This window comes from Amblyomma mixtum, chromosome 3 (assembly GCF_055824585.1).
Source record: "Amblyomma mixtum isolate Tamu chromosome 3, ASM5582458v1, whole genome shotgun sequence".
NCBI classification, from domain to species: Eukaryota; Metazoa; Arthropoda; class Arachnida; order Ixodida; family Ixodidae; genus Amblyomma; species Amblyomma mixtum.
The window spans coordinates 172151798-172175833 of NC_143014.1; the positions used below are offsets into that span (position 1 = coordinate 172151798).

The 24036-nt window shown below is 45.4% G+C and overlaps 1 protein-coding gene across 2 annotated transcripts in view; it reads right to left on the reverse strand.

Moving 5' to 3' along the window:
- The window catches only part of LOC149352723 (large neutral amino acids transporter small subunit 2-like), a 93450-nt gene that overhangs the window by 49894 nt on the left and 19520 nt on the right, over positions 1 to 24036 (reverse strand). For both annotated transcript variants that reach the window (XR_016290840.1, XM_089581927.1), the window contains exons 2-3: positions 8511 to 8636; positions 1555 to 1651 (exon numbers count right to left, since the gene is read on the reverse strand). Coding sequence is in view for 1 of the 2 variants with exons in the window: in XM_089581927.1 (XP_089438053.1) it covers positions 1555 to 1651; positions 8511 to 8636 (223 nt within the window). In the remaining variant the exon portion in view is untranslated. The remainder of the gene's footprint in view (positions 1 to 1554; positions 1652 to 8510; positions 8637 to 24036) is intronic.

Here is a 24036-nt window from a genome sequence, read left to right on the forward strand (position 1 = left end):
CCTTGTCTTGTAGAGCTAACATCTTTACCAACCTCTGGTTTAGGATGTATTATAGAAGATGAATCATCTTCACCGCTCCTTCTGGCTCAGTGGTGTTTACCATCGGTGGCCTAGAAGTGTTTTTGAAACATTTTTAAGGTTTTGCGGCAATGACCGCCTGAGGTTTAGTGTTCAGCCCTCGTCGCATGAGACGAACATGTATGGCAGAATACTTCTGCTCCGTCGACCGTTATGGCACCGCCCTCATTAAACTGCGCCTAACTTTTCAGCCCATCGGTGGGCAGACAACCGAGTTTAATAGAAAGACTATCTTCATTCGGTTATGAATAACAGCTTTTTTCTTTCATGCCCCCTATCCAACCTCTTTCCCCGCGTAGACCAGCCCACCTGACACCGATAATTAGTTGCATCTCCTCTCCCTATCTTCCCCTTCACTCTCCCTCGTCCTTGCTTGAGACCGCAAGAATTAGTAATGTAAAACACTTTCGGTCGCTGCAACATTTTCGTAAGTGCCACGCTTGTTCTGCCACTTGATTCAAGCGGTGACATGCAGCATAGCTACGCACGTTTTCCTTTTAATTCAGCGCGTAATCCTGTCTTGTCGACAAGGCGGAGTCCGAATTTGCATGCTTCTCACAGAACAACGACAACCGCAAACCGGAATACGGGCTCGATAAGGTGCCCTGGCTTCCATACATATATTTTTTTTTTATCGTAGCATGTTATCTTACCAACATTCCGCTACCTTAGCTATGAAGATTTTTGTTACCTTTATCTGGGCGTAACTGCAGCCATAAAAGGAAAATAATAGCGAAGAGAGAAGCAGCAGCTTTTTAAACTCAGTTCACGTTCAGCGCTCAACAAAATACCTGCGCACGTGCTTTCATGTGCGGAAGGGTGGGCAGTAGAACCGTAGTCACAACAGGCATATATATTGCGGTTCTGCCAACAGCAGATAAGGGCAACCTCTATTGGACTTCTCTTTTGAATTCAGGCCAAGTTTGGTCCCCGGCATTTTTTTTTACCATTTCCCTTTAGTGCGCGTGTGGTCAGATCAGTGCATAATAGCAGACGTAGGGCACTGCTCCAAGTGCTCCAATTTGCTCGTATCAAATTGCATCAGTGTAAAATCACGCCCAACGCGGAGGCGCGGCAGGATTCATCCTTTGAGGTTCACAAGGTATAAATAATTGCACAGACCACTTCACTAGCATCGAACTGTTTTGTTAGCCCGCCGAGATGGTGCGCAGCCTTTCGGTAGAGGCGAAATGCAAAAACTCGCGTGCGCTGCGCGATGTCGGGGCAAGTTGAAGAACCCCGGGTGGTTGGAATAAATCAGGAGCCCTGCACTAAGGAGTCTCTCACAGCCCACAAACAGCTTCGGAGTGTTAAACCCCGCGTACAACTTCTGACTTTTAAAAGCGCCTCCTGCACAGCGCTTTCTCTCGCTATTTATTCGCAGAGAAAGAGGTAAAAGGAGTCAAATCGGCAGACCAAGGTTTAGCGCCTATTCTGTTTTTCTAGAGGAGCGGTTCCTTCCATCTATTCACTTACCACCCGCCAAAGGCAAAAAGGCCGGCATAAAAGGAGAGCGAGATGCCGCCCACGGAGTATTCTCCGGCGAAGCTGTTCTGCAGGTATCCAACTTCTCCTGCAACGAGAAAAAAAAAAAGACATAATTAGTCACCTGTTACTTTCTCCCCACGTGACCTGGTGCATTACCGCATTTAATGTCACTAGGGTACACAAAAGCCCCTTCCGGCAGCCCACAAATGACTTGTCTTCTAAATTAATGCATACAGCGGTAAACCTGACACCTTGGCTTCGGAAAGCACAAAACGCAAAGGCTATAAGGTGCAGAAATCAATAAAATCAAATGAACCTCTAATCTACGCAAAGTAAAAAATAAGAGCCGGCCAGAAAGGTCTCCTAATGTGGCCCGTGTTTATTATCGACTGTGTGCATGGCTACTGTGCATCTACGTTATGCATACTTTCTAATTAGTGAGGTCCTGCCGCTACCAATCAGTGAACGGCACAGGTGCAGTGCTATTTCGTTTATGAGACTAAGGTACTGATGTGGCCAAACTACTCTAAACTACCCCAGCCACCGCAAGACGAGAGGCACAGCACGACGCAGAAAATAACTGTCAAGCCGAACACCTTTTTGTGAAACACGCTGCCTGATTAAAAAAATTCAGGGGGGCACTTTGTTGACCTAAAGTGCGGTGAGGCGAAAGCCTTTAGCGCGGTGTTGCTCCTTGTGTCACTGATGTGTGCTCGAGATGTTAATTAGGTACACATTTGTTTGTGAATCTTAAAAGCTGGAGACACTGGAGGGCGTTTAGGAGGCATCCGTCTGATTCAACGCCTTTCTGCAAACACTCTCCAGCGTCCTAGGCAAGGAGAACTACATATGTGTTGGCCAAGTAGCGTAGCCATTAGCACGCTCGGCTGCGGCACGGAAGGATGGTGGTTCGAATCCATCGTGCACAAATAGTTTTTTTTTTGCTGGTCTGACTAGAAAAAGCGTGACACCTCTGCTGACAACCTTCTGTCGACAACAATGAGGCATTAAAGGCTTTCGCCTTAAAACCTAGTCCAGTACGCGAAGCGGTCGACTGTGCACCGTGCTGGCCACTCTGTGAGCGTGCATTAAATTAAAATTCTTGTTCTTTCTATTTGCTCCTTATATTTCTCCACCTCTTATCCGTTTGCGGTGCAGCAGACCAGAATTACCTCTGGTTGTTCTCCCTGTTGTTCCTTAGCCATTCTCTCATTTTTCCTCTTAGGCTAAGGGACAATAACAAGAAACAAAATCGATTGAAGTTATTTGATTTCATGATGCACCAGGTAAGTGAATACCAGCCTAATAGTAAGTGGTGAACAACGCCTATGAATCTGAACTCGACTATCGTTGAAATGCCAGAAAGACCGTACTGGCGAATAAGTGACGTTTCTATGGTGAGCTGATCCATTTTTTCCAACGACCGTAAACGCTTGTACCGCAAAGCAATAGAAAAAAAAATGCCTCCGAAAAATACAAGCTCGTCGCAGCCGTAATTAGCACTGTCTGACCAAGTGCTGTAATTTTGGTTCATGCGCAAAAATTTCATTTCCGCAACAGACATTATTGGTTATTGATACGCCAGCTTTGTTGCACCACTGAGAGCCCACCTAATTATGGCGGCGCAGCCAATCTTTAAATATATGCGCAGTTCGTGCGTCTTATGGCGTAGCAGATGTGAACGTAGATGCCGTGGTAACACTACGCGCACTTTTAATAGTTTAATAAATTGTCATTTTAAGAAATTCTACGCAACCTGTGAGACTAGGGCGCTCAGCATATGATTTTCGTCTGAACGAACGCCACTGACGGCTTGCCAAAGCGCAATGTGGAGAAAGAAACAAAAGTTCACAATTTGGAAGAAGGTCTGTTGAGCGATGAACGCTACAACCACAAATGCGGGCAGAAATTTTGATGACCCTTCCGCTTGACTAAAATTGCTTTAAGAATTCAGGACAAACAGCACTGCACCAGCGTCGATGACAATGATTTTAGGTGAGTCAGGTGCGAGTAGAAGGCAGTAATTTCGGGATTTTTTTTCGAGAAACAATAAATTTCACGTTGTCTCAGCCACGTGTAGCAACTGCTTGACTTATGTTCTGGCGGCTTATCATAAACGCCGAGAATTTTTTTTTAATTCTGTCATGTTTAGTCCCGCACGTTCTGGAAGATACCTCACTCGGAAACAACAACAGTATGTTTTGCGACTCGCAGCGAGGTTGATTTAAAGAAAGACGGAGAAGATGAAAAAAAGAATCGAAAAAACAAAGCAACGAAAAACAGATCAAAGAAGCTAAGCTTTTCATCTTTTCATTTTTGTGCTGTTCGCTTCCACTGGTACCCCGCCTGCGGTGGCTCAGTGGTTACGGCACTCAGCTGCTGGCCCGAAAGACGCGGGTTCGATCCCGGCCGCGGCGGCTGAATTTCGATGAAGGCGAAATTCTAGAGGCCCGTGTGCTGTGCGCTGTCAGTGCACGTTAAAGAACCCCAGGTGGTCGAAATTTCCGGAGCCCTTCATTACGGCGTCCCTCACAGCCTGAGTCGCTTTGGGACGTTATACTCACAATATGCCAATATGCCAAGGATGCTTCCACTGGCGTAAGGTATACGACACTCGTCTAATGTAAACTTTCGCTCCCAGCTTGGTACCGTCGTTTTGGATACAGGTTGTGCGTGCCGCAAACCGTCACTTCACCAGAAGTCCATCGAACACGTCTAAAACTTGTCCCGTATACTGCAACAATGCACAGAGAAAAGAAATGCTCAGCCAACAAAACGTCACAAAGACTGCTAGTCTACAGTAATTATCAGTACGAATTCACAACAACTTTTCTTTTTAACGGCAGAGGCACTTATTTGAAATGCAACGAAGTTGTCATGTCTTGGGATAATGTGTTAACGCGGGCCGATTAGAATTATTTCTGCTCAAAGGAAAAATTCAGTTTTCCGTGTATGCTAATGTTATGCTAGTGAATAAGTATATTGGTAGCACTACTATGTATGCAAGCTTTCGTTTTTTATTCCTTTTGCCCGACTGTGTCTCTCTTTATTGTTGTTCGTTTCTTCGTTTCGTTTCTTCTCCCGTTCGTTTATTTATGCGCAAGCACTAACATACAGATTGTTACACTTACTGATGGACAAGCCCATATTTATTACTGTTTTTATTTACGAAATACTGCAGGCCGAAGCCCAAGCAGGAGGGACATACACGAAACGTAAAAAGAGAACGGTTTTACAGCAAGCATAAATAAAAGAAAAGCAAAAAAAATGTTGCACAGGAAGTAGAATATCGTAGGAATAGAATTTACACAGTAAAATAGATATTGGGGTAATATGTAACATTGAAGAAAAAGCGCGAAGTACAGAATTTTGTGGTTAATCTATAAAGTTAACTTTAAAAGTTAAGTTAATCTAGAAGTTAAGAATTTTATCTGTTCAACTTCACAATTCTCCATTCTGTGACTTCTGTGAATGAACAATGTTCCTTTTTTTATCATTGTCTTTTCAAAAATGCTTTATGTAACGTGTATTTGGAGGGAATCGTTAGTGTTACAGGCTTTCTTACCTTTCGTTTTTGTTTTGCTATTTTGTTATTTAAGCTTCAAGATTTAAGATTATTGGCCTCCACACCGCACTCGTCGCGGAAGCAGTATCTGCAGGCGCATTGAAGACAATTGCTGTCGTAACGGTGGTTTTGACAGCGGTGTATTCGGTGGTTTAACACACCCCACACTCTAAACATGAATACTCCTATATGGGAGCAAAAAGTAAGTCAGCTTTACTCCCTTTTTACGCCTTTCTGTTTAGAGTGTAGGCAGTTTCGACTAAAACGTTCGGCAGATCATTCAACGAAAGCGAGACACACAAAGAACGTCAACGTGGCACTATATATTTCAGGAAGCCTCCGGGGCTTGTCCCATAAGTCACTCGCTTTAGTGCCACATTTCGTGCAGCTGTGCGGCTACGCGCGGCCGACGCCTAAGTTCGAAGCGCAAAGCGGCGCAGTACGCCCCTGTGTCAGGGACGCCGGCAATACAGCTTCGATGAGAAGGCAGCAGGAAAACTAGACATACGCTTCGGGGCGCTGCAGAGATGTCGCAAGAACAAGCAGAGTGCGACTGCGCAATGCGGAGGTTTTGCACTGCAGCCTTTGAAAGATAAACGCTACACGGCAAAGCACTAGCCTGGCTCGTACCGATAAGAACCAAAAGGACATGTAGCTGGAAACATTCGTTCAGGGCAACGAGAAAAACAAAAAGCTAGATTAATCACACTGTCGAAACCGCGAACAGTTTCCTTATTACTAAAAGTTGATGGGAAAAATAATATGGCTCTGATGGCGTCCCAAAGTAAAGGATGCACCAAAATGGGCGTCCAAATATTTACCGCTTATTGCAAGATATATCGAACGACTGGTAAATGGCCAAAGCCTCACCTTTCTTTAACTGCCATCATTTTTGAAAGCATCCCGATTTTATTAAAGGAGAGAACATTATTCATGCTAATCAACCCAGCTTTTGGATGGGTCTCTCTGCGACATTACAAGAAATCGTTCTTGACTTAACATCGATTATCGGCAAAAACGGACAGGTCGACATATTTGTCCCTTTACCAAAATCATTCGGCCTTGCATCCCACCCCCATTAATTTACTTAGCACACTTCTTAACCTATCAGTAACTAATACAATTACAAGCGGGACTAAATCTTACCTCCTTGATCTGTGAGAATGTATGGTTGTCAGTTCTCAACCCGCGTTGGAATTTCCTCATCGGTGATACAGGGCGCGGTCTTGGCATCTATCAATTTTCTTTTGTATAGTGACGCCAATGTTTGCATCTTTTCGGACGACTGCATTCTTCATAAATTTAGGATCATACGCAGAATATCAAATCAACCAATATAGCAGGCTGGTGCCAAGCCTGGCAGATGTGAAGAAAAGGTGGCGTCTGTGTCAGTGACCGTGAACGATCGCTAATCATCCCTTTTAAAACAGATATAGTTTATTAAAAGCTATCGGTAAATTCAAAACTAGCACGGTGATAAAAAATTAGTTCTCGCAGTTCTCCCGTAGTGAGTGCTGGCAGTTTAGTACGAAAACTGCTATTTCAAAGTCTGGACCAACTAAACCGGCGCTCTTTCTTTTATTATTTTCTAGTTTGTGCCGCCGCGGTGGCTCAGTGGTTATGGTGCTCGGCTGCTGACCCGAAAGACGCGGGTTCGAACCCAGCCGCGGCGGTTGAATTTCTTTGGAGGAGAAATTCTAGAGGTCCGTGTACTGTGCGATGTCTCGTCTTTCTTTCTTCTCCTGTGTGTGTGTGTGTGTGTGTATGGTTTGGCGCCTTTGATTTTAATGATGAATAACTACCAACTAGCCCAACAACAAGTTCTTCTATCACACTCTTAGAAAAAAAGGTAGTGAAAACGTAGTAACGGCTGCTGTTACAACCTTTTCTTAACCCTTACTACCTATGTACTATGTTGCTACGACCTTGTTACTACCTCGAAAGAAAATTAAGCAGTAACAAGGTAGTAGCTTCTGCTGTTACTACGTTTTTTGGCAGTTACTACACTTGTACTACCTCATTATAACCCTGGTAGTATCCATTACTACCGTGATCTGGAAATGGATGATCGGAATATGCACATGTATACGTATATTAACATTCCCGGTGACATTGCTACTCAATGCCCCATGTTTTTATATAATGAAAAGGGTTTCCTAATTGGCAGCAAATTAACAAAATTGCCAGTGCTGTTTTTTGTTTTCAATACAATATACGCAGCGCGTATGTGTTCCATTCTTTAGTTTGATTTCTTAATTGCACTTTTTCACCAACCCCAAGCTATTGTGCCTGACTTGTGCTCATTTTTCCTTCTGGTTTACTACAAGATGCACAAAAATGGGCGTTGAGTTGCTGATGTCATGTTCATGCACTCCTTGTGACACATTAGAAAGTCACCACGAAGTCAGGTATTCATGTCGTTCGACAATAAAAACTCAGCAGAGACTCTTTTTCGTTAAAACAGAAGATTTCCTTATGTCATTGGCTATCAGCCACTGAAAGGTCCTTCTCAACAACATTGTTGTCCCGTGCGAGAATGTAGATGCTGCTGCTACATTTACACGCAATGAAAAGAACAAGAAACAACTGTGGCTGCACATATCACGGCACATAAGTTGACAAGTTAACGTCTGGTGGCGTGGCGTAGTGGTTAGCGTGGTAGGATAGAAAGTATAGAAACAAGTTGAGGACAGAAAGTCAAAGGTCGGCGGTTCGAATCCTTCTGAAAGCAGGCATTTTTTTTTTAATTTTCTTTTTTGTTTTTGCTCTAGTTTTTTTTTGGCTCTTATTTTGCACTATTACTATCTTATATGCATAAGATTCTAATATGAAAAGTCATTACATTATTTCTTAAGGTGTTTTCTCTCGAGAGGTAGTAAATGTTACTACCTCGCAGTTACTACGTACAGTTACTGAGAGGTAGTAAATGTTACTACCTTGCAGTTACTACGTACAGTTACTACCTAGGTAGTCATATATGTGACAGTCGTTACTACCCCAAAATGTAGTAACCTCAACTACCTTTTTTTTTAGAGTGCACGTTAAAGAACCCCAGGTGGTCGAAATTTCCGGAGCCCTCCACTACGGCGTCTCTCATAGCCTTAGTCGCTTTGGGACGTTAAACCCCATAAACCAAACCAAACCTATTTTCTAGTTTGTGCAGCGAGACTATTGTAACACATTCGGGGAACGCCTACCAGTATTCAGCGTAAATTTCATTTTTCTGTGCATGTGGTGAAGTAATCGTGCTTTAATCACGGCGGAATACGCTCGACATAAACGCAGTTAACATTTTGCCACCTTTATCCGCACGCTCTTATAGATCTGCACCAAAATAAAAGCGCAGGGACGCCAACAATACATTCTTTGAAATACTAACCTTGCGCAATCCGAACCATGCCTGTGACGATGATAAGTGCCAGCGCAGCCAGTTTGGCTGTTGTGAAGATGTCCTGGACTTTCATCGCCAGCTTGACACTCTTGCAGTTTACGAACGTCAGCAAACCTGGGAGCAATCAGAAAGGCCGTGAGTTGAAAACTGACCGCAATAAAATATTTGACATTTGGAAAAGGGTGAGAAAGGGCAAGTCGGGCTCACGAAACATGCACCGCGACTCTTTTAGGGAAAGACCACCACAAAGAGGAAGAGTGAGCCAGACAGAAAAAAAAATTGTCGATCTGTTCCCGTATAATAAAGCATGGTTGGCGTTTTCTCGACGTACCAACTCTCTGGAAGCAAATGTCATTTGTCTCTCTTAACTGCGGATTGTCAGTTCCGCTCTACCTTGAAAAAACGATTGGGCAAAGCAAGCACAGTTGGGTTACTGTCAGTGGTAAGTGGACAATCTGCGCCACAAAAGAAAGCAAATGAGAAAATGTTTTTCTCACACGTGATTCGGTCCTTGTGCACATGTGGAGAATCAAAATGGCAATTTCAGCCGTTAAAATTTAAATATGATGTTTTGTGGTGAAAACAGCGCTTACACAGGACGAAGCAGACCAAGAGACGAAACAATGCGCTGGTTTTCGCACTGACCAGCCGCACTGTTCATCTTGTTATATCTGATGTGCCTTCTAGAAGTACTGTACCCCTTGATAGCAACCGTAAGCAACTAGCTCTATGCTACATAACTACCCCATCAGAAAACCACAGGCGCATACACGACAAGTTTCGCAAAATCTGATTTCTGCCTCCGCCTACATTAGTCATGCTGTGCCTAACACGATCGCATGTAAAGAGCACCCCGGCGTCCATGGAAGCAGTACACCTGGGCGGCACATCGACAGGTGTGCAGCAGCTCTTGCACGTAGCGTCGAAATCCGCTTGGAACATGTGCGTTTCCTGGCCGGCTTCCAACCATTAGGAAACGTACACGTGTTCTCAAAGTAACTGCCGATTCTGGACAAGGCCTGTCGGACTATTCACATTATTCATTTTCGCGTGGAATTAAAGACATATTTTACTTAATTTCATTTCAAGTCCCTTCAGTTTCTTTCATTAGGTTACTCGCAATGTCTTACACGCTGACCTGTTTTTGTCATTTTATTTGCAGTATACTGGTATTCACTGTTTCTTTTTTTACTGCAGGAAAACGGTAACATGAATTCCATGAACCGCTCGGAAACGCCGCTTCCACTGCAGGGCTGCAGAAAAACAAGGAAAGTTTTTATTTACAATACTTATTTCTTTGTGGTTTCCAGCTTCGCACAGAGTTACTTCGTTCCTTCGCATATTTTGCCCCACCGGATGCTCTTTGTGCTGCTTGCAACAGCTGCTAAACAGCTGGTGCGGATATCACTTCGTGCTAAATTCACAACCGGTTTCGAACTACATTTTGAGATCAGTTCTCAATGTGCTTTTTATTCTTTACTGAGTAGATACTGGTGTGAGTGTCTGTACAGGCTTCGAAGTAGTTCGGTGAGAATGAAAGCAAGCGTACCACTTTCACAGCTTTTTTTTTTCTTTTAAACAAGGGCTATAGAATACAAAGGGACGACAAACTTAGTAATTTTTTTTAACATAGTGCACATGCGAATGCTGCTTTGTTAGCTCTGAAAACTCCGCATGTGAGTGCAGATGAAATGGGTTTGGCTTTTTAGGAAAAAAAGATATTCAGGGATTAATTTGTCTACATTCGCAGTTTTCGATTTTCGTCATGTCCGCTGTTTTCTGTCCGAGCACATCAGCAATTGCACGGCCAGGTTAGTATCAGATAAAAAGCATTCATGTCCGTGTGCATGGCCACGAAGAAGACGATGAAGTACAGGAAGGAGATATAGTAGACGAAGGGGAAGATAGCGGGAGAGAGTGCACGCGGAGGTAGGGCAATGCGCCATCGCCGTAAAAACCTTATTACAGTGACCCCGAAGCAAGTCAGCGCCTGACAGCACCAAATTCCTTCCTACAAGAACATAGGCTTGCGTTAGCGCGAAGATTAGTGCAAGTTTTGGGGAAATAAACAGATTATTGCTCTGTGCTGCCATAATTAAACACACGACTTGCGAAGTCCTCGATGTACGTCTTTTCTCTCTTTTTCTTAGAGTTAAACAAGTGAGCTAGTGATCAGCAAAAGTTATGTATCAGACTATTTATGCCAGTAGCAGAATAATGAGCAGGCCATAGCAAAATATTTTTCAGGTGTGATATTGAGAACAAAACAAATATTTTGCAGAAGGTAAGTGAAGCCAGGCACGAGCTGACCAGTTAAGTGAAGGTAGGCACGAGCTAGTAGCTTTTTGCGAAGCCAAATTTTGCCCCACCACCGCAATAAAGTACTGCCGCAACAATACAAACTGTTTGCGGATGCATCCATGCATACACATCATCTGCTTTAGAGTCATTCGTTATCCGCTAACAGCGTGGGCGCGAGCATATCGTACATATCTGATGCTTCTGCGTCGAAACTTACAAATCAAACTAAATCTTTACTGCTAAGTTATAACCAGAAACAGGAGAGGAAAAAGCTGCTCAAAGCAGTTTTATGAGTCCATCGACCCCAACAGAAGGCAGCAGTTGGCAAATTAGAACATGTAGCAACTGTGTCAAACGATAAGGAACAAAAAATACAGCACCGAAACATTTGGCCACGTATACACACGTACAGCCCGCCTCAAAAGTATACAGCCCAATGGGGTTCGCTTCTAAGCTCTTCAGCGGTGCTCCCTAGCATGTCTAGGCGTCCAAAGCGTGGGAGGGTTGAGGACGCGATGTCATTCCTCTTTCGAGAGGTTACGGTAGCTGAGGATGCATAACGAAGCATGCAGCAGGCCTCACAGGCAAGCCCCTTGTGCTGTATACTTTTGACGGGGGTTGTACGTGTACACATAATCAAACAGACATTAAATATTATGATAAGCTGCAGTGCAATTTTCCCACAGAACCATTAAATATATATTTCACAAAGAGACAACAAAGTGCGTATAAATGTAAAATAAAGCACATATTAATTATTTAAAACAGCACCAAAATATATATGAAGTATATCCCGATAAGAAACACAACAATCACATAGATCCAAACTTCTAATGTTTCCAGCAAATGAGTAATTATACGTAGTTCGTACAAATTTTTAGATGCATTCCCATCCTGAACGCAGGTGATTCAACACATATGGTAAAGTTATTCAATATACGCTGTTTATGGTACTCGTCTGCTGGCCTAAAAAAGACGCGGGTTCGATCCCAGCCACGAAGGTCGTATTTCGATGGAGGCGAAAATAAAGCGAAAAACTGGCAGATTTTGCATTTAAAAGCCCTCCAGCTTTTTGGAGAGCCCGTCGCGCGAATAATAGGTCTGCCTTGAAGCTCATGCACCCTCTACATTACCGCACACTATTGAGAAAGGAAGTTGTCCTGTATCGACACAGCTGTATAGAGATAGACACCTCTCAGTCTGCCCATAACCAACTTGCCAGTCACTGCCCCCCCCCCCCCCCCCCCCCCACCCGTCATGCTTTTGTGTCTCTACCACATGGTATGAGAAATGCCACCCCCTAAACCGCCCACTCATCTTCCAACAAGATCCTCGTTGGATCGTTGGAACACTGGCTCTCCCTAACTACCAAGAGCTTACTAAACATCTTTTGTTTAAATCACCTGTTCGACATTGCCTTTGTATTCGCGTTGTATATCTAGAGCCCCTATGCCTCAGCATATTCAAAACACAGCTAATCGTTGCTTCTGGCAAGTACAGTGCAATGAAAAATTAAGACTCTGGCCTATGCTGATGATGACGCACTCTTTTGGTCTAATGAAAAGAGTACGATAAAAAAAAGCAGGTTTTGATGGGTTGGGAGTGCTTAATTACTGCATGGACACAAATTTTCAGCATCTTCGTTGCGACATTGCGCTGCAACACTGTCGCAAGTGCTTCATTGTGCGAGGAAGAAGGTACTTGCGTTAAATAGGATTTTTGCGTCTTTTTTTAGGGGTTAGCAAAGGGGTCCTGTGCGTCGACAGAATTTGTTGCTCCCTTGTTAGAGTCTGGTGAATCTGCCGTGCAACTTTTGCCCACCAAAGTGCTTCAAGGTTTTTATTTTTCACAACCACAAAAAACCCCTTTCTGCTTAATGGGCGGCCAAGTGCTCATCTGTCTTTTCTGGACATGGTCGTGAGAGAATTTTGTGCTGATGCATTCTGTAGTCAGTATTCGCTTTTCCTTAGAACACTTGTACGGCCTCTCCAGAAGGCAGATGACAACGCTTCTGGTCGGTCATTACTTTCTCTACCCATATGCCTGCAACCTTACCTAGCCTTTTTTTACTACAGAGTGTTAAAGTGAGTTCAGTAAATGTAGACACAACCAGACGCAAGAACCTTTTTTCAACACTTCAAAGGCGGCCCTTGCGCGTTAGGATGAGCCTTTGCGCCAAGGAGACGTTTGTGCTGCGGTCAGTGAATTGCTACCTGTGCGACAACGAGGGACTACTGAGCAAAAATTATTATTTTGGGTGTCGTGATGTTGTGTTCTTTTCGGACATATTTCAGCAGACTCTTAAAAATGATGGAAGATTCCGGCATTCCATGTGAACTTTTCGTCTTAATAGGACTTTTTAGCGTGTGAAAAAGCCGCATAATGGATAAACACGCAGAACCGCCCTGGTCATTTAACAAGGTCATTTTAGCGCATTTTAGGCATTTTACTGCAGGAGGTATATGCTGGGCATGTTCAACCTCCTGATTGGTTGCCCTTCCTTGACGTGTGCGCCTTCCGGAATTTTGATGTCCGAGCGGTGTAATTACTCCGTGATGGTGGCGTGACGGTGATGTGAGGCTGCATGATAAGATCGCTGAATTCGACGTAGTCAAGGCACGAAGAAGGTCAGGGAGCTGATATTCCATAAAACAACAATGAAATGCTTCGGAGACGACCGGGTAGCCTAAGGCATCGGTAAACGAAGCTTCTGTTTTGCTTCACCACTGATACGAATCCCACTCAGGGCAAAATATGGCAGTTTTTTTTACTGCGTTAGCAGCCTCCATTCCCAAAAATAAACGTGGTGTGTGTGTGTGTGTGTGTGTGTGTGTGTGTGTGTGTGTGTGTGTGTGTGTGTGTGTGCGTGTGCGTGTGCGTGTGCGTGTGCGTGTGTGCGTGTGTGTGTGTGTGTGTGTGTGTGTGTGTGTGTGTGTGTGTGTGTGTGTGTGTGTGTGTGTGTGTGTGTGTGTGTGTGTGTGTGTGTGTGCGCGCGCGCGTGTGCAGCCTCCACCCGATGCACACTCCAGTGGGCGCACATCCGGGCACTCACTGGTAAAAATGCATCTTCACAAACTTAGTCCCCCCCCTACACACACACACACACCGTCCTGAAAGCAGATGTAGCCGAGGTGGATTACTGTGAATACTCTGCGTATGCCGTCGCCCAAGCGTTCTACGAAAGAACGCCAACAAGCATAAGCCTCTCGGATCAGACACCAAAAGCCTGAAGTGCGACAGCGAGAGGCAGGCATAAGCCACCTGATAGAGAATTAAAGATCCAGCAGCCCGAGAACAGCGTGACGAAGCCGCCTGCTAGCTGCTGGCATCTATTTTTTTTTTGCAAGCACAACAATTTCAGCGCATCTGATTAACATAAAATAATTTCATCGCAGTTACATATCATTGCAGTAGCATCTTTCTGGGCGTAATGATTATGACATGCCCCAGCGCATGGATTTCCACATTGCCCCTTTGTGTAATCGCCATTTAATTTTTTCTCTTGAGTATCTCTACCACTGTAACAAGCGCGCCTTTCCTTGCTTATTTGCGTTGCGTGCAACAAAGAATGTTAATTCGTATTCTTCAGCACTTTCGCTTCAATATGACAATAGCATCCAACTTTCAAAGACTCGCAAGTTCCTGCAACTCTTACTTCGACGTTCGAATGTGTACCTCAATGCACACAAGCCGTTTTCCAAATCTGTCTAGCCAGATCGACGGGTTTCCCCATCGTTCCTTTTATTCTGGTGACGATGACTATGGATTCCAAAGGCCATTGGTGCATAATTCCATGTACCCCTCATTTTCGGCGCTCATTTGGTGTAGCTTCTATTTTTCTCACGGGCAGTGTCATTTGTACCACGTGGATAGGATGTCGAAAGTACACAGCGCAAGGGGTTCACTTCTAAGCAGCTGTTTGCCGAAACTTGGGATGAGTGAGGACTCGAAGCTATATATATCGTTCGAGAAATTACGGTCGCTGAGCAGGCATAACTAGGCACGTTGAAGACCTCACAAGCAAACCTCTTGGGCTGTATACTTTCGACGGGGGGGTGCACATCATGGGCAGCAGCACCACTGAGAGCAATTATGTCGCCACTACAGGCTGAACTACTGGGGCAACTTAACAAAATCAGAAAAAATTTGATAATGCAGTACTAGGTATTATTATTATTGTCCAAATCCGCTCACCGCTTACACTGTTTCCCACAACCTGAACAGCAGAATGCAGACTGAAGAGCTTGAAAAAAGTCGGAACCCTCTTTTTTCTACTGGGCATTTCATTTTAGCCAATGCGTGTTATTTACAAAATATTAACTAGAAAGGTCATTAGGATATGTGAGGCAATTAATCAGCGATCCTTCACAAACGTGTGTGACTGAGGTATCGTCCTGTACAGGCAACTCGAACACAAAAGCGGTGCTCTGTTTTGTAGCTAGTATAGCGTTCTCAAAAAAGGTGTGTAATGAATAAAATTAAACATCCTGTATTGGGAAAAAGCCAACAATCGTTTAAACCTACCCTGAACAGGAAACACGTCCGAAATAGAAAATAACATTTGTACATCTCTACAGAGGCTACTCAGGGCATTGTGGCCCAGTACGGCTTCTGTGAACCCTTCTGGCTCCACAGAAGTGGCTTAAATATTGTGCTGAGTTCTCCAGATAAGAGTGCTGAAGCTTCGTGTCCGCACTGAAACATGTATTTAAGTTTCTAGCGCTGTCATGAGCTAAAAAATACAGGAGACTCATTTAAAAAACTGTGGCTCTCGAAAAAGCCGAAGGGTGTTAAATGACGCCAGCAGGTGGCGATCAGCAGCTTGCACGCCAGGTGCATACAGTCCTGAAGTAGAAGTCACCCACTGCGGCAAAAGAAAGAGCAAGGAACCGCGCCCTCCGTTCTTCAGCATTCCTTAATGAGAAGTCCAGACTATAACGTTCTTAAAGCTGCAGCACTTTTTTGAGAATTTCTCGATTTTCAAGGATTCAAATCTATGTAGGCTGTAGGTGAAGCATGCCGGGTGTTTTTGCACTAGCATTTAAAATAGTGACGTAATCGACTATTGAATTTTGCGCTTCTCCTCAATGCACCAGAGGAGTGCAGGGAAACTTAGCATGACGTCAGGGAAGGTGTGACTCCAAATTACCGCTGTCGTCCGCCACACCCTGCCCTCACGCTTTAGACGCTGCCAAACAACTCTCGGTAGGGCTCGCCTTCGGTGACGGTTTTTTTCCTTCAAAGCAGGCGTTTGTGCTTTGGAAATGTACCGATACCTTCGATGACGTCATCATGCGCCCCCCCCCCCCCCCCCCCCACTTGGCGTTGTGCGCTGCGGAGAAGCTTGAAGGGCGTCCGGGTTTTAATCGGCGATTACTTCACTAATTCAAGTGCTAGCCCAAAAAGACTTCGCATGCTTTACCTGCACGTTTCACACATTCGACCCTCTTAAGCTCGTTGATTTCTAAAACCTATGCAGTTTCCCTTTAACTCCTGGGTCGAACGGACGGCACAACGCAATAAGGCCCTTTCCTTGTTCCAGTGGCTAAGCCAGCACGTCTACCCTTTCCACCCCAGGCGCCTATAGCTGTATGGCTTCACATCCGTCGCTCGCTCAACTTCTGTCACCTAGCAACCGCACGGAAACGAGGCTGGCGGGAGCAAGACGTATCCGTTGCTAGGACGGAGCAAGAGGTCAGCCGTCTGTCTGTCCTGCCTTCGCGGAGAATGCGCTCCATGCCGCGCGTTGGGAAGCGCATTAGCGCCGCGACAAACGAATCCCACTGCTCTCCTGTCTGGATCGTTCGTCCTCATCCAGTGCCTCGAGTGTTGTGGCCCGCTACGAAAGAAACAAAACGGCAGTGAAACTCATTCACCGTAGGAATGTGCCCGGCTCAACGCCCAATCTTTCCCCGAAAACGAATCGATGCTCCTTTTTCCCGCGCGACCTCCTTCTGGTTCTCTTTCCCTCTGTCACCAATGAAAAAAGAAAAAATCAGGGAGAGGGGCGAAGAAGAGGGGGAGAACATTCCCGATACGTAAATACGGCCGTCTTTCGCGTTTGCTGCTTCTCTACACGTACTTGCGACGAACGTCTGATACTTTTGTTCATGAGCGATAGGAGCCTCGACCGCATATATCAACAATTTAGCACAAAGAGGGTGTACTAATACGCCCCTAATAACATGCGCAGTAACGCTCGACAGGAAACTGAGGTTGTAGTGGCCGCAATTAACAGCAACGAATTTCCAATAGCGTTGCAATTAAAGAAATAAAATGCAATTTGGAGGCTAACTGCTACGACCGCTAGAGTATTGATAATAAAATTCTCTTAGTTGAGAAAGCACGCCCGATAAACTGTAAGTAAAAAGCCCTTCCGTAAGAGAACACATGCAGTCTTTCTGTCAACATTTTTATTGTTTCTTTAGCTAAATAAAGGTAGACATCTACGATATAATGAAATGCAAAGCACTCAAGCACTCAAGAAATAGGGCCTAAATCAGATTTTTGCATCTTTTTTTACTTCATCAAAGCCATTTAGCCTATTTTGTTAATGCACAAAAAATTCTGCAGCATTCTTTGATTGAGTGGAACAATTAGCAGCTTGTGAACTTTTCTGAACGCAAGTGAAACTTCTGCGCATGCGGTTATAGGCTGTGTCGGCAAAGTTTCACACGCCAAATATTACAGAGCGATCCCAGGCTTCGGACGTTGTGATTCACACGCAATAACTCAGACCTTTAAAAAAATTGGAGGAGACACTTAAGCTCTGCCTTAAAGGGGTGGAGGCATCAAATTTTTGGTTGGCGTGTTCTTTGTTTCAAAGACTGCGTGTTGCCCAGGATGCGTGATACACGCTGCGCAATTCATATATGCGCGGTAAATATTTTATTATTGCATTATTTATATTGAGCGATTTCGGCTTCGGTTTCTGAGCGCCGGGGTGTGCTACGACGTCACTATCAGGGAACCCTGGTCACATGGGCCCCAAAAACTGTGACGCACAGATTGCTGCGTCGTCTGCTCTCTTACACATGCTGTGCATAGCAGCGCCTTTCGACATCGTGTGCCGGAAAACTTGGTCGGTACTGCGATATGCTGAGAAAAGTGAAGCGCGCGAGGGCCGACACCGAGTCCTGAAACCAAGCGGCTCGCTTGGGCAATCTCAATCGGTATACCGCGTATGCCAACGAGGTTTCTGCGTTGTATTTCGCGTTGCCACGCCGACGTCCATGCTCGGCGGACGTCTGTGTCGGTGGCCCGTAGCTGAGAGTCGGCCGATCCCCAGGTCACATTACAGCGACATGATGTCTCGATTCGTATCGACCAATATCCGTCTCTCTCTCCACTTCGCTCCGCCCGCGCAGCCGCGCTGCGAGACTGCTCAGGGCCCCGTGGCTTCCGATTACGATATCTGCTGCTTGTTTAGCAAACAGTCCATGTACCCGATCAGTGAATGCTTCCAGACAATACAGGATACAGCGTTTACCGCACGAGTACGTAACTCCCTCAGGAATGCGCCCATGGCGACGACTGCATCCCCGCGGTACTTTTGTTTACATATGTCTGCATCTGTATACAGGCAGGAATTGCGCGTCAGTTCGGCAGTATTCCAAGCTGCGTTCGACTTAGGATAAACAGCCTCTTCTCTTTTGCGCGTTTGTGCGTTTACTTGTTTACGCAGTGCGGTATCTCTGCAAGAATCGCCGAAGAATGCGAACGCCAGCCTGGGGAACGCTTCATTGACAGGAAACGTCGCATAGGACCGGCGTTTCTGACTCGTAGCTGCTTCTTCCGATGTGTCCAGTACTTGAATTTAAATTGGTTTATCCCGAAGTATGTTCTGCGCCTATTTTCGATAAATAAAATGGCTTAATTTGTTGCGCTCAAGCGACGTCGAAGACTGCTATAGCTGCCGCCGCGGGCGCGTGCAGCATTGGCCGAGAGACTGGGTCATACCGCCTAGCAGCGGCGCTTCCCGCTTCATCTATTTGCGGCCTAAGATGTTAGCAATACTCGATTTCAGATCACTGTTGTCAAAACTATGCTCGATGACCATTTGTATCCACTAAGATTTGTGAACTCGCACTCCACAATCGCCGACATCACACACTCGAACCCGGCGGACTCGCTCGGCCTATTCGCACTGCTGGTGAGTAGAAGGGTGAACATAAGAAATGTAGTCGCTCGCTTCGCTTATTCGTAGTACGGAGACGGTGCAGGCAGGAGCATCTAAAGTCATCGTCTCATCGACGTGAAGTTTCGCCCCGCCGCCGATACTGCATGGTGCCGGCTGGGGCGTCAGCAATGGCATACTTGCCGATCAGCATACCGACCACCGAGTTGCCGACGCAGCGCCTGGTCAATTTCGCGCGTCGCCGTTCATAGTACATCACACTATTGTGCTGTGATGTCACTACAGCTCTACGTCACAAACTACTGCGCTAACGATGGCTCTCGATCGTGAGAAAGAGAATTTAAGAACTCTTTGGAGCTTAATTAAAATGTATTTTAAGCGTCAGTTGCATCCAATCCGTGGCCGTGGATGACCTTACATACAGAGGATAAAAATTGGTAAATTGGTTTTTGAGGAAAGAAAACGGCGCAGTATCCGTCTCACATATCTCGGCGGACACCTGAACCGCGCCGTAAGGGAAGGGAAGAAGGTGGGAGTGAAAGAAGAAAGAAAGAGGGTCCGTAGTGGAGGTCTCCGGAATAATTTCGACCACCTGGGGATATTTAACGTGCACTGACATCGCACAGCACACGGGCGCCTCTTGCGTTTCGCCTCCATCGAAACGCGGCCACCTGAGAGGAAGCCCATAACAGGTTTTTTTATAGCCTTAAAATTTGGTGTCTCAACCCCTTTAAAGGTATGACGCGATAGTGCAATGGGTTAATTCTCATATATGCAGAAGGTCATTCTCTACTTTGCATTCATAGATCCCTGGGAATCATCATACCCCTCCTGGCGCAGTGGTGCAGCGATTATCGATGCGCCACTGCCCTGCGATGGCAGGTGCGTACTCCCAGCGATGGGCCTTGTGCGGCTTAGGTTGCCCTTCCCGAGCGACCAATCATTAATTTAAATGTCATTTGTCACGGTGGGTAGTTTGCTCCCAATCCGGTGGGCAGGTTGTGATGACGTCGCAAGGTCACGTGACCTATAGTGGCCCACCTGCCTCCTAGGTTGCTCTATGGGGACCACCTGCCAGAGCCATGCTCGTCATTTTTCGCTCACAACGACAACGCCGACAACGGATTTACTGGGGAACGGGGCCTTCAATGCGATAGCGTTAAAGGGGGGCACGCGTCTTTGGCAAACAAAACATGCATGAGCGTCTATCACAGAAGGGGAAGAACAGAGGGAAATAACGTCACCGACATTCGGAAACGCCTAACTCGAGCGTATCTTGAAAGAAGAGTTATAATGGAGTGGAGACCGGTTCTACCGTTCACGAAGCGGTGCGCACTGCGATAAGCCAGACCGAAAACGACCTCTGTTGAATTGAAAACAGCAGGAGGCCACTCACCCTCCGTCGGCTTGACTGTGGTGTTGAAGTGAGGGCGACGGCTCAGACTGTATCTGAACCGTCTACATCAAGGCAGCCCTTCGAATCTATAGGCTGCCTCATACGTGGTTAACCTAGATAAAGGCGACAGCGTGGCTTGCTGATGAGATGAGTTTGACTACAGGATAAAACACGCATCAGAAAAGACGAGTGCGAGCGCTCGAAGAGATGGGAACGAGAGCCGATTTCAGCAGCCTTGTCCTTACCGTTATTGCGTAAAACGCCGCGAGCGCTACCGCGAACTGAACTTCTCGCTTATCGCACTCGCGCTGTGAGCTCGACGGCCCTTGAAAATGGAGGTGCCAGGTCGCACTACCTATACCCATGCAAAACCAACAAGCATCCGAACGCACGGCTTCTTTGCTCTGTGATTTCTTGCAAGCGGTGGTAACTGGTGCATGGTCATGCGTCCCGCCGGCAACGATCGTAGTTGCACGGCCGCGCGAGAGCGGCAGTGACAATTGACGCGGCGATTAAGAAGCTGCGCGGCCTGGCCGCTGGCGACTGCACAGAAGCCTGTGCGACACACCGTAGGCGCCGTTTCGTGACTATATAAGAACCACCAAATTCCTTTTGTGCATGAGCTTAAAGGACGCATGGCAAGTTGATGTCTCAGGGCATACAAATGAAAAAGAAAGCTTAGCGGGGCGGACACTATTGATTAGATCGGGACACATATAGGAGCATTTTCGTGCTGTGTATGTACAGGTGTGATAACACGCGATCAATGGTACCGCACTTCAAAACAGAGCATTGCATATGGCGCACAAAAGCTTGGAGACCGAAACAAGTACCAGAAATCAACCGGAATCCTCCCGCATTTGAACGGCGAAGCGTCCGTTGGACGCAAGCGCGCTCCAAGTCAAGTCAGCAGGCGGTTGAAAAATCTAGATACAAGAACAATGTTCGTGCATCAGAAAAAAAAGGTGATCCATTTTTTTACAGCTAACGCTAAACAAAAGCGAAAAAATGTATACGCGATGCCCCAGAATTCATGCTTTCTCTAAATGCTCGTATTCCTTCTTTTCTTTTTTTTTTTGCAAACAAGTCTGATTCCTGAGAGTACTCAACATAAATTAATAAATATTATCAGGCACAGCAACCAAATTCTTTCTTTATTTGATTGTTCTTCTTTTCTTCAGTAGCGTCACTATTTCCGACCATTCCAGGCGTTATTTTCCCAATCAATCAAAGTTGGTTTAGATTTATTAGGGTTTAACGTCCCGAAGCAACTCAGGCTACGATAGACATGTGAAGGCCTGAAAAAAACACTGCAATTTTGGAAAAAAAAACGGTTTTTTTTTTCGTTTTTTTTTTCAGACGAGACAAAATGGAAAGAAACATCGAAAATTTCAGATTGCAATTTCAAGGTTTTATAATTGCCTGCTTTTAGTTTAGGTTTTTGTTTTTGCTTTGAAAACCATTACAGCCTGCATCGTTGAACGATTGGAGAGCAGTCGTCATTGCCGGTGCCAGGTACTGCTTTTAAAACGTTCGTGCTGCGAGTACGCTGGTTGAAGGCCAGGTCACATATAAGATCCAGGCTTGACTTAAAAAAACACTAATACTTCAGCCCACGGCTGAAGTAAAACAAAATGGCTGCAAATTCTACAGCGCTACACATGGCATAAATAGCATAGGCTGCTGTGCACGTAAAAGGTTTTAGTTAAATACAAGCCTAGCTTCTTGACTTCCAACGTAGCAGAGTACAGGAGATCTGCAGGAATTTGGTCCAGTACAGGGGTCTTCAGCAAAGCATGTGGTATTTATCTTCTCGGTGGAATAGAACAAGAAGTTCGTTTCACAATATGACATCCATAACTGCATATTCGACTGAACTTCGGAGCATTATTATTGATCGTTGCGCTGTTGCAAATAAATCTTTTGCCACGTTTTGCAAAATTTCCAATTTTTCATGAAAAAAAACCTGAAAAAAAAACGGTTTTTTTCATGCCATTCAAAATTTCTTTAAATTTTACATCTCTAGGCTATGAGGGACGCCGTAGTGAAGCCCCGGAAATTTCGGCCACCTGGGGTTCAATCAAAGCTGTACAAGCGAGTTCACAGCCGTGCCAGGTTTTCCGACGACAAAAAGGATTCCAATCTTCTTCCGTTAACCCCGCACTGCCTGCTGCACTTATTGACTGCCTAGCGCTACGAAGACGTCCGATGATCCTCGCATCTCCATCCACAGGGGAAAAACGGGAGAACGGTTGCCAAGGAGACCGGCGCCGGGCTCTGACAGAGGGGACTCATGTTTCTGAAAACGCCTCCCCAGGCCCAAGCGATAAGGGGCAACGACGCCACCAAAAGCGAGGTGATAAACGAGTGGTAATAAAGTCTCCACGAGGCTCCCCAAGACGTCGCAAGGTCGTACGGCTATATTCCCCAGTTTTATCGGCTCTATTCAAATCCGAAACGGTTAGCCTAAACGCCTAGAAGAGAGAACTATCAATCATGCGCGTGTCCATGAGAATTCGCTCGAAATGGTATACGCGGCGAGAGCTTCCTCTCTTGCCAAGAGTCATAGTAAGACCAGTAAATGAAGCTACTTACATCTAAGGCCTGGGTGCTGCTATGAATTGAGAGATAAGCAACGGAATAATATTAATTGCGAAAGCACTAATCCGGATGTTCAAAGTCTTTCAAAATCGTATCTTGGATGTGCACGTCGGAAGCATAGGAAAAAAAAAGAGGCAGAAAAGAAATTGCATCAATATCCACGACTGGGAGTCGAACCCGCTGCGGTGACAACAAATCACTCTCAAAGTTCGCTGCGCGAGACCACTAGTCTATCATCTTTCTTCTTTTTTTTTTGGATATGGTATTCATTACCATGATGCGATGTTTTATGTACATGAGGCATGTACACATTAAGGAAACAGTGCAGCCGAGCACGTCTCGCGTTGTTGTAGTTGTTGCCTCAAAAACGGTGGCACATACCCACGGTGGGGGACTGATCACTGTTTTGTGCAGATCCAAACAGGAAAAAAACTCATCCAGGTTTATCTCAAGCGGCTGTTAAATATGAATACAGGAATCTGTGAGAAAAAAAAAACACGAATTTTGAGAGATCTTGATCAAATCGGAGTGAAAATCGAGGAAACAAAGCGGTGTGGGTTCAATAACTAAATTTTAAAGCAATAATCAGAAATAAAATAATTCTGAGAGAAAAGACTGCAGCGCACTCTCGCGCTGTGCCTTGCAGAGCGTCTTCTTCATCAACTTCCATCTTCGGCGCGAACAGTTATGCACACTTCATTTTCTCAAAACCAGCGCAAGGTTCAGACTCCGTTAATTTTGAGGAAAGGAAGGGCGCAGAACTGGCTCCCCTGGGTCAGTGGACACCTTAATCGCACTTTGAGGTATGTGGCTGTGGTGTCCACCTGCGAAAAACCGTGCTTTCGAACAATATTTCGGGTTTAGCATTGCTAAACCGCCAGCCATTTTTTCTTTGTCGTTGTCCGAGTTAAGTGGTTTCGGGGTATTCATCATCCTTCGTAACTAAAAAACTTTTCTGCTTCCAATTTTACTTTCTTTTCGACACAGCGATATGCAATCTTTATAGACTTATAGTTTACATCATCACGACTGTATAGTTGTATTTCCATTTAATCTATCTTGTTCTGCCTGAATACATG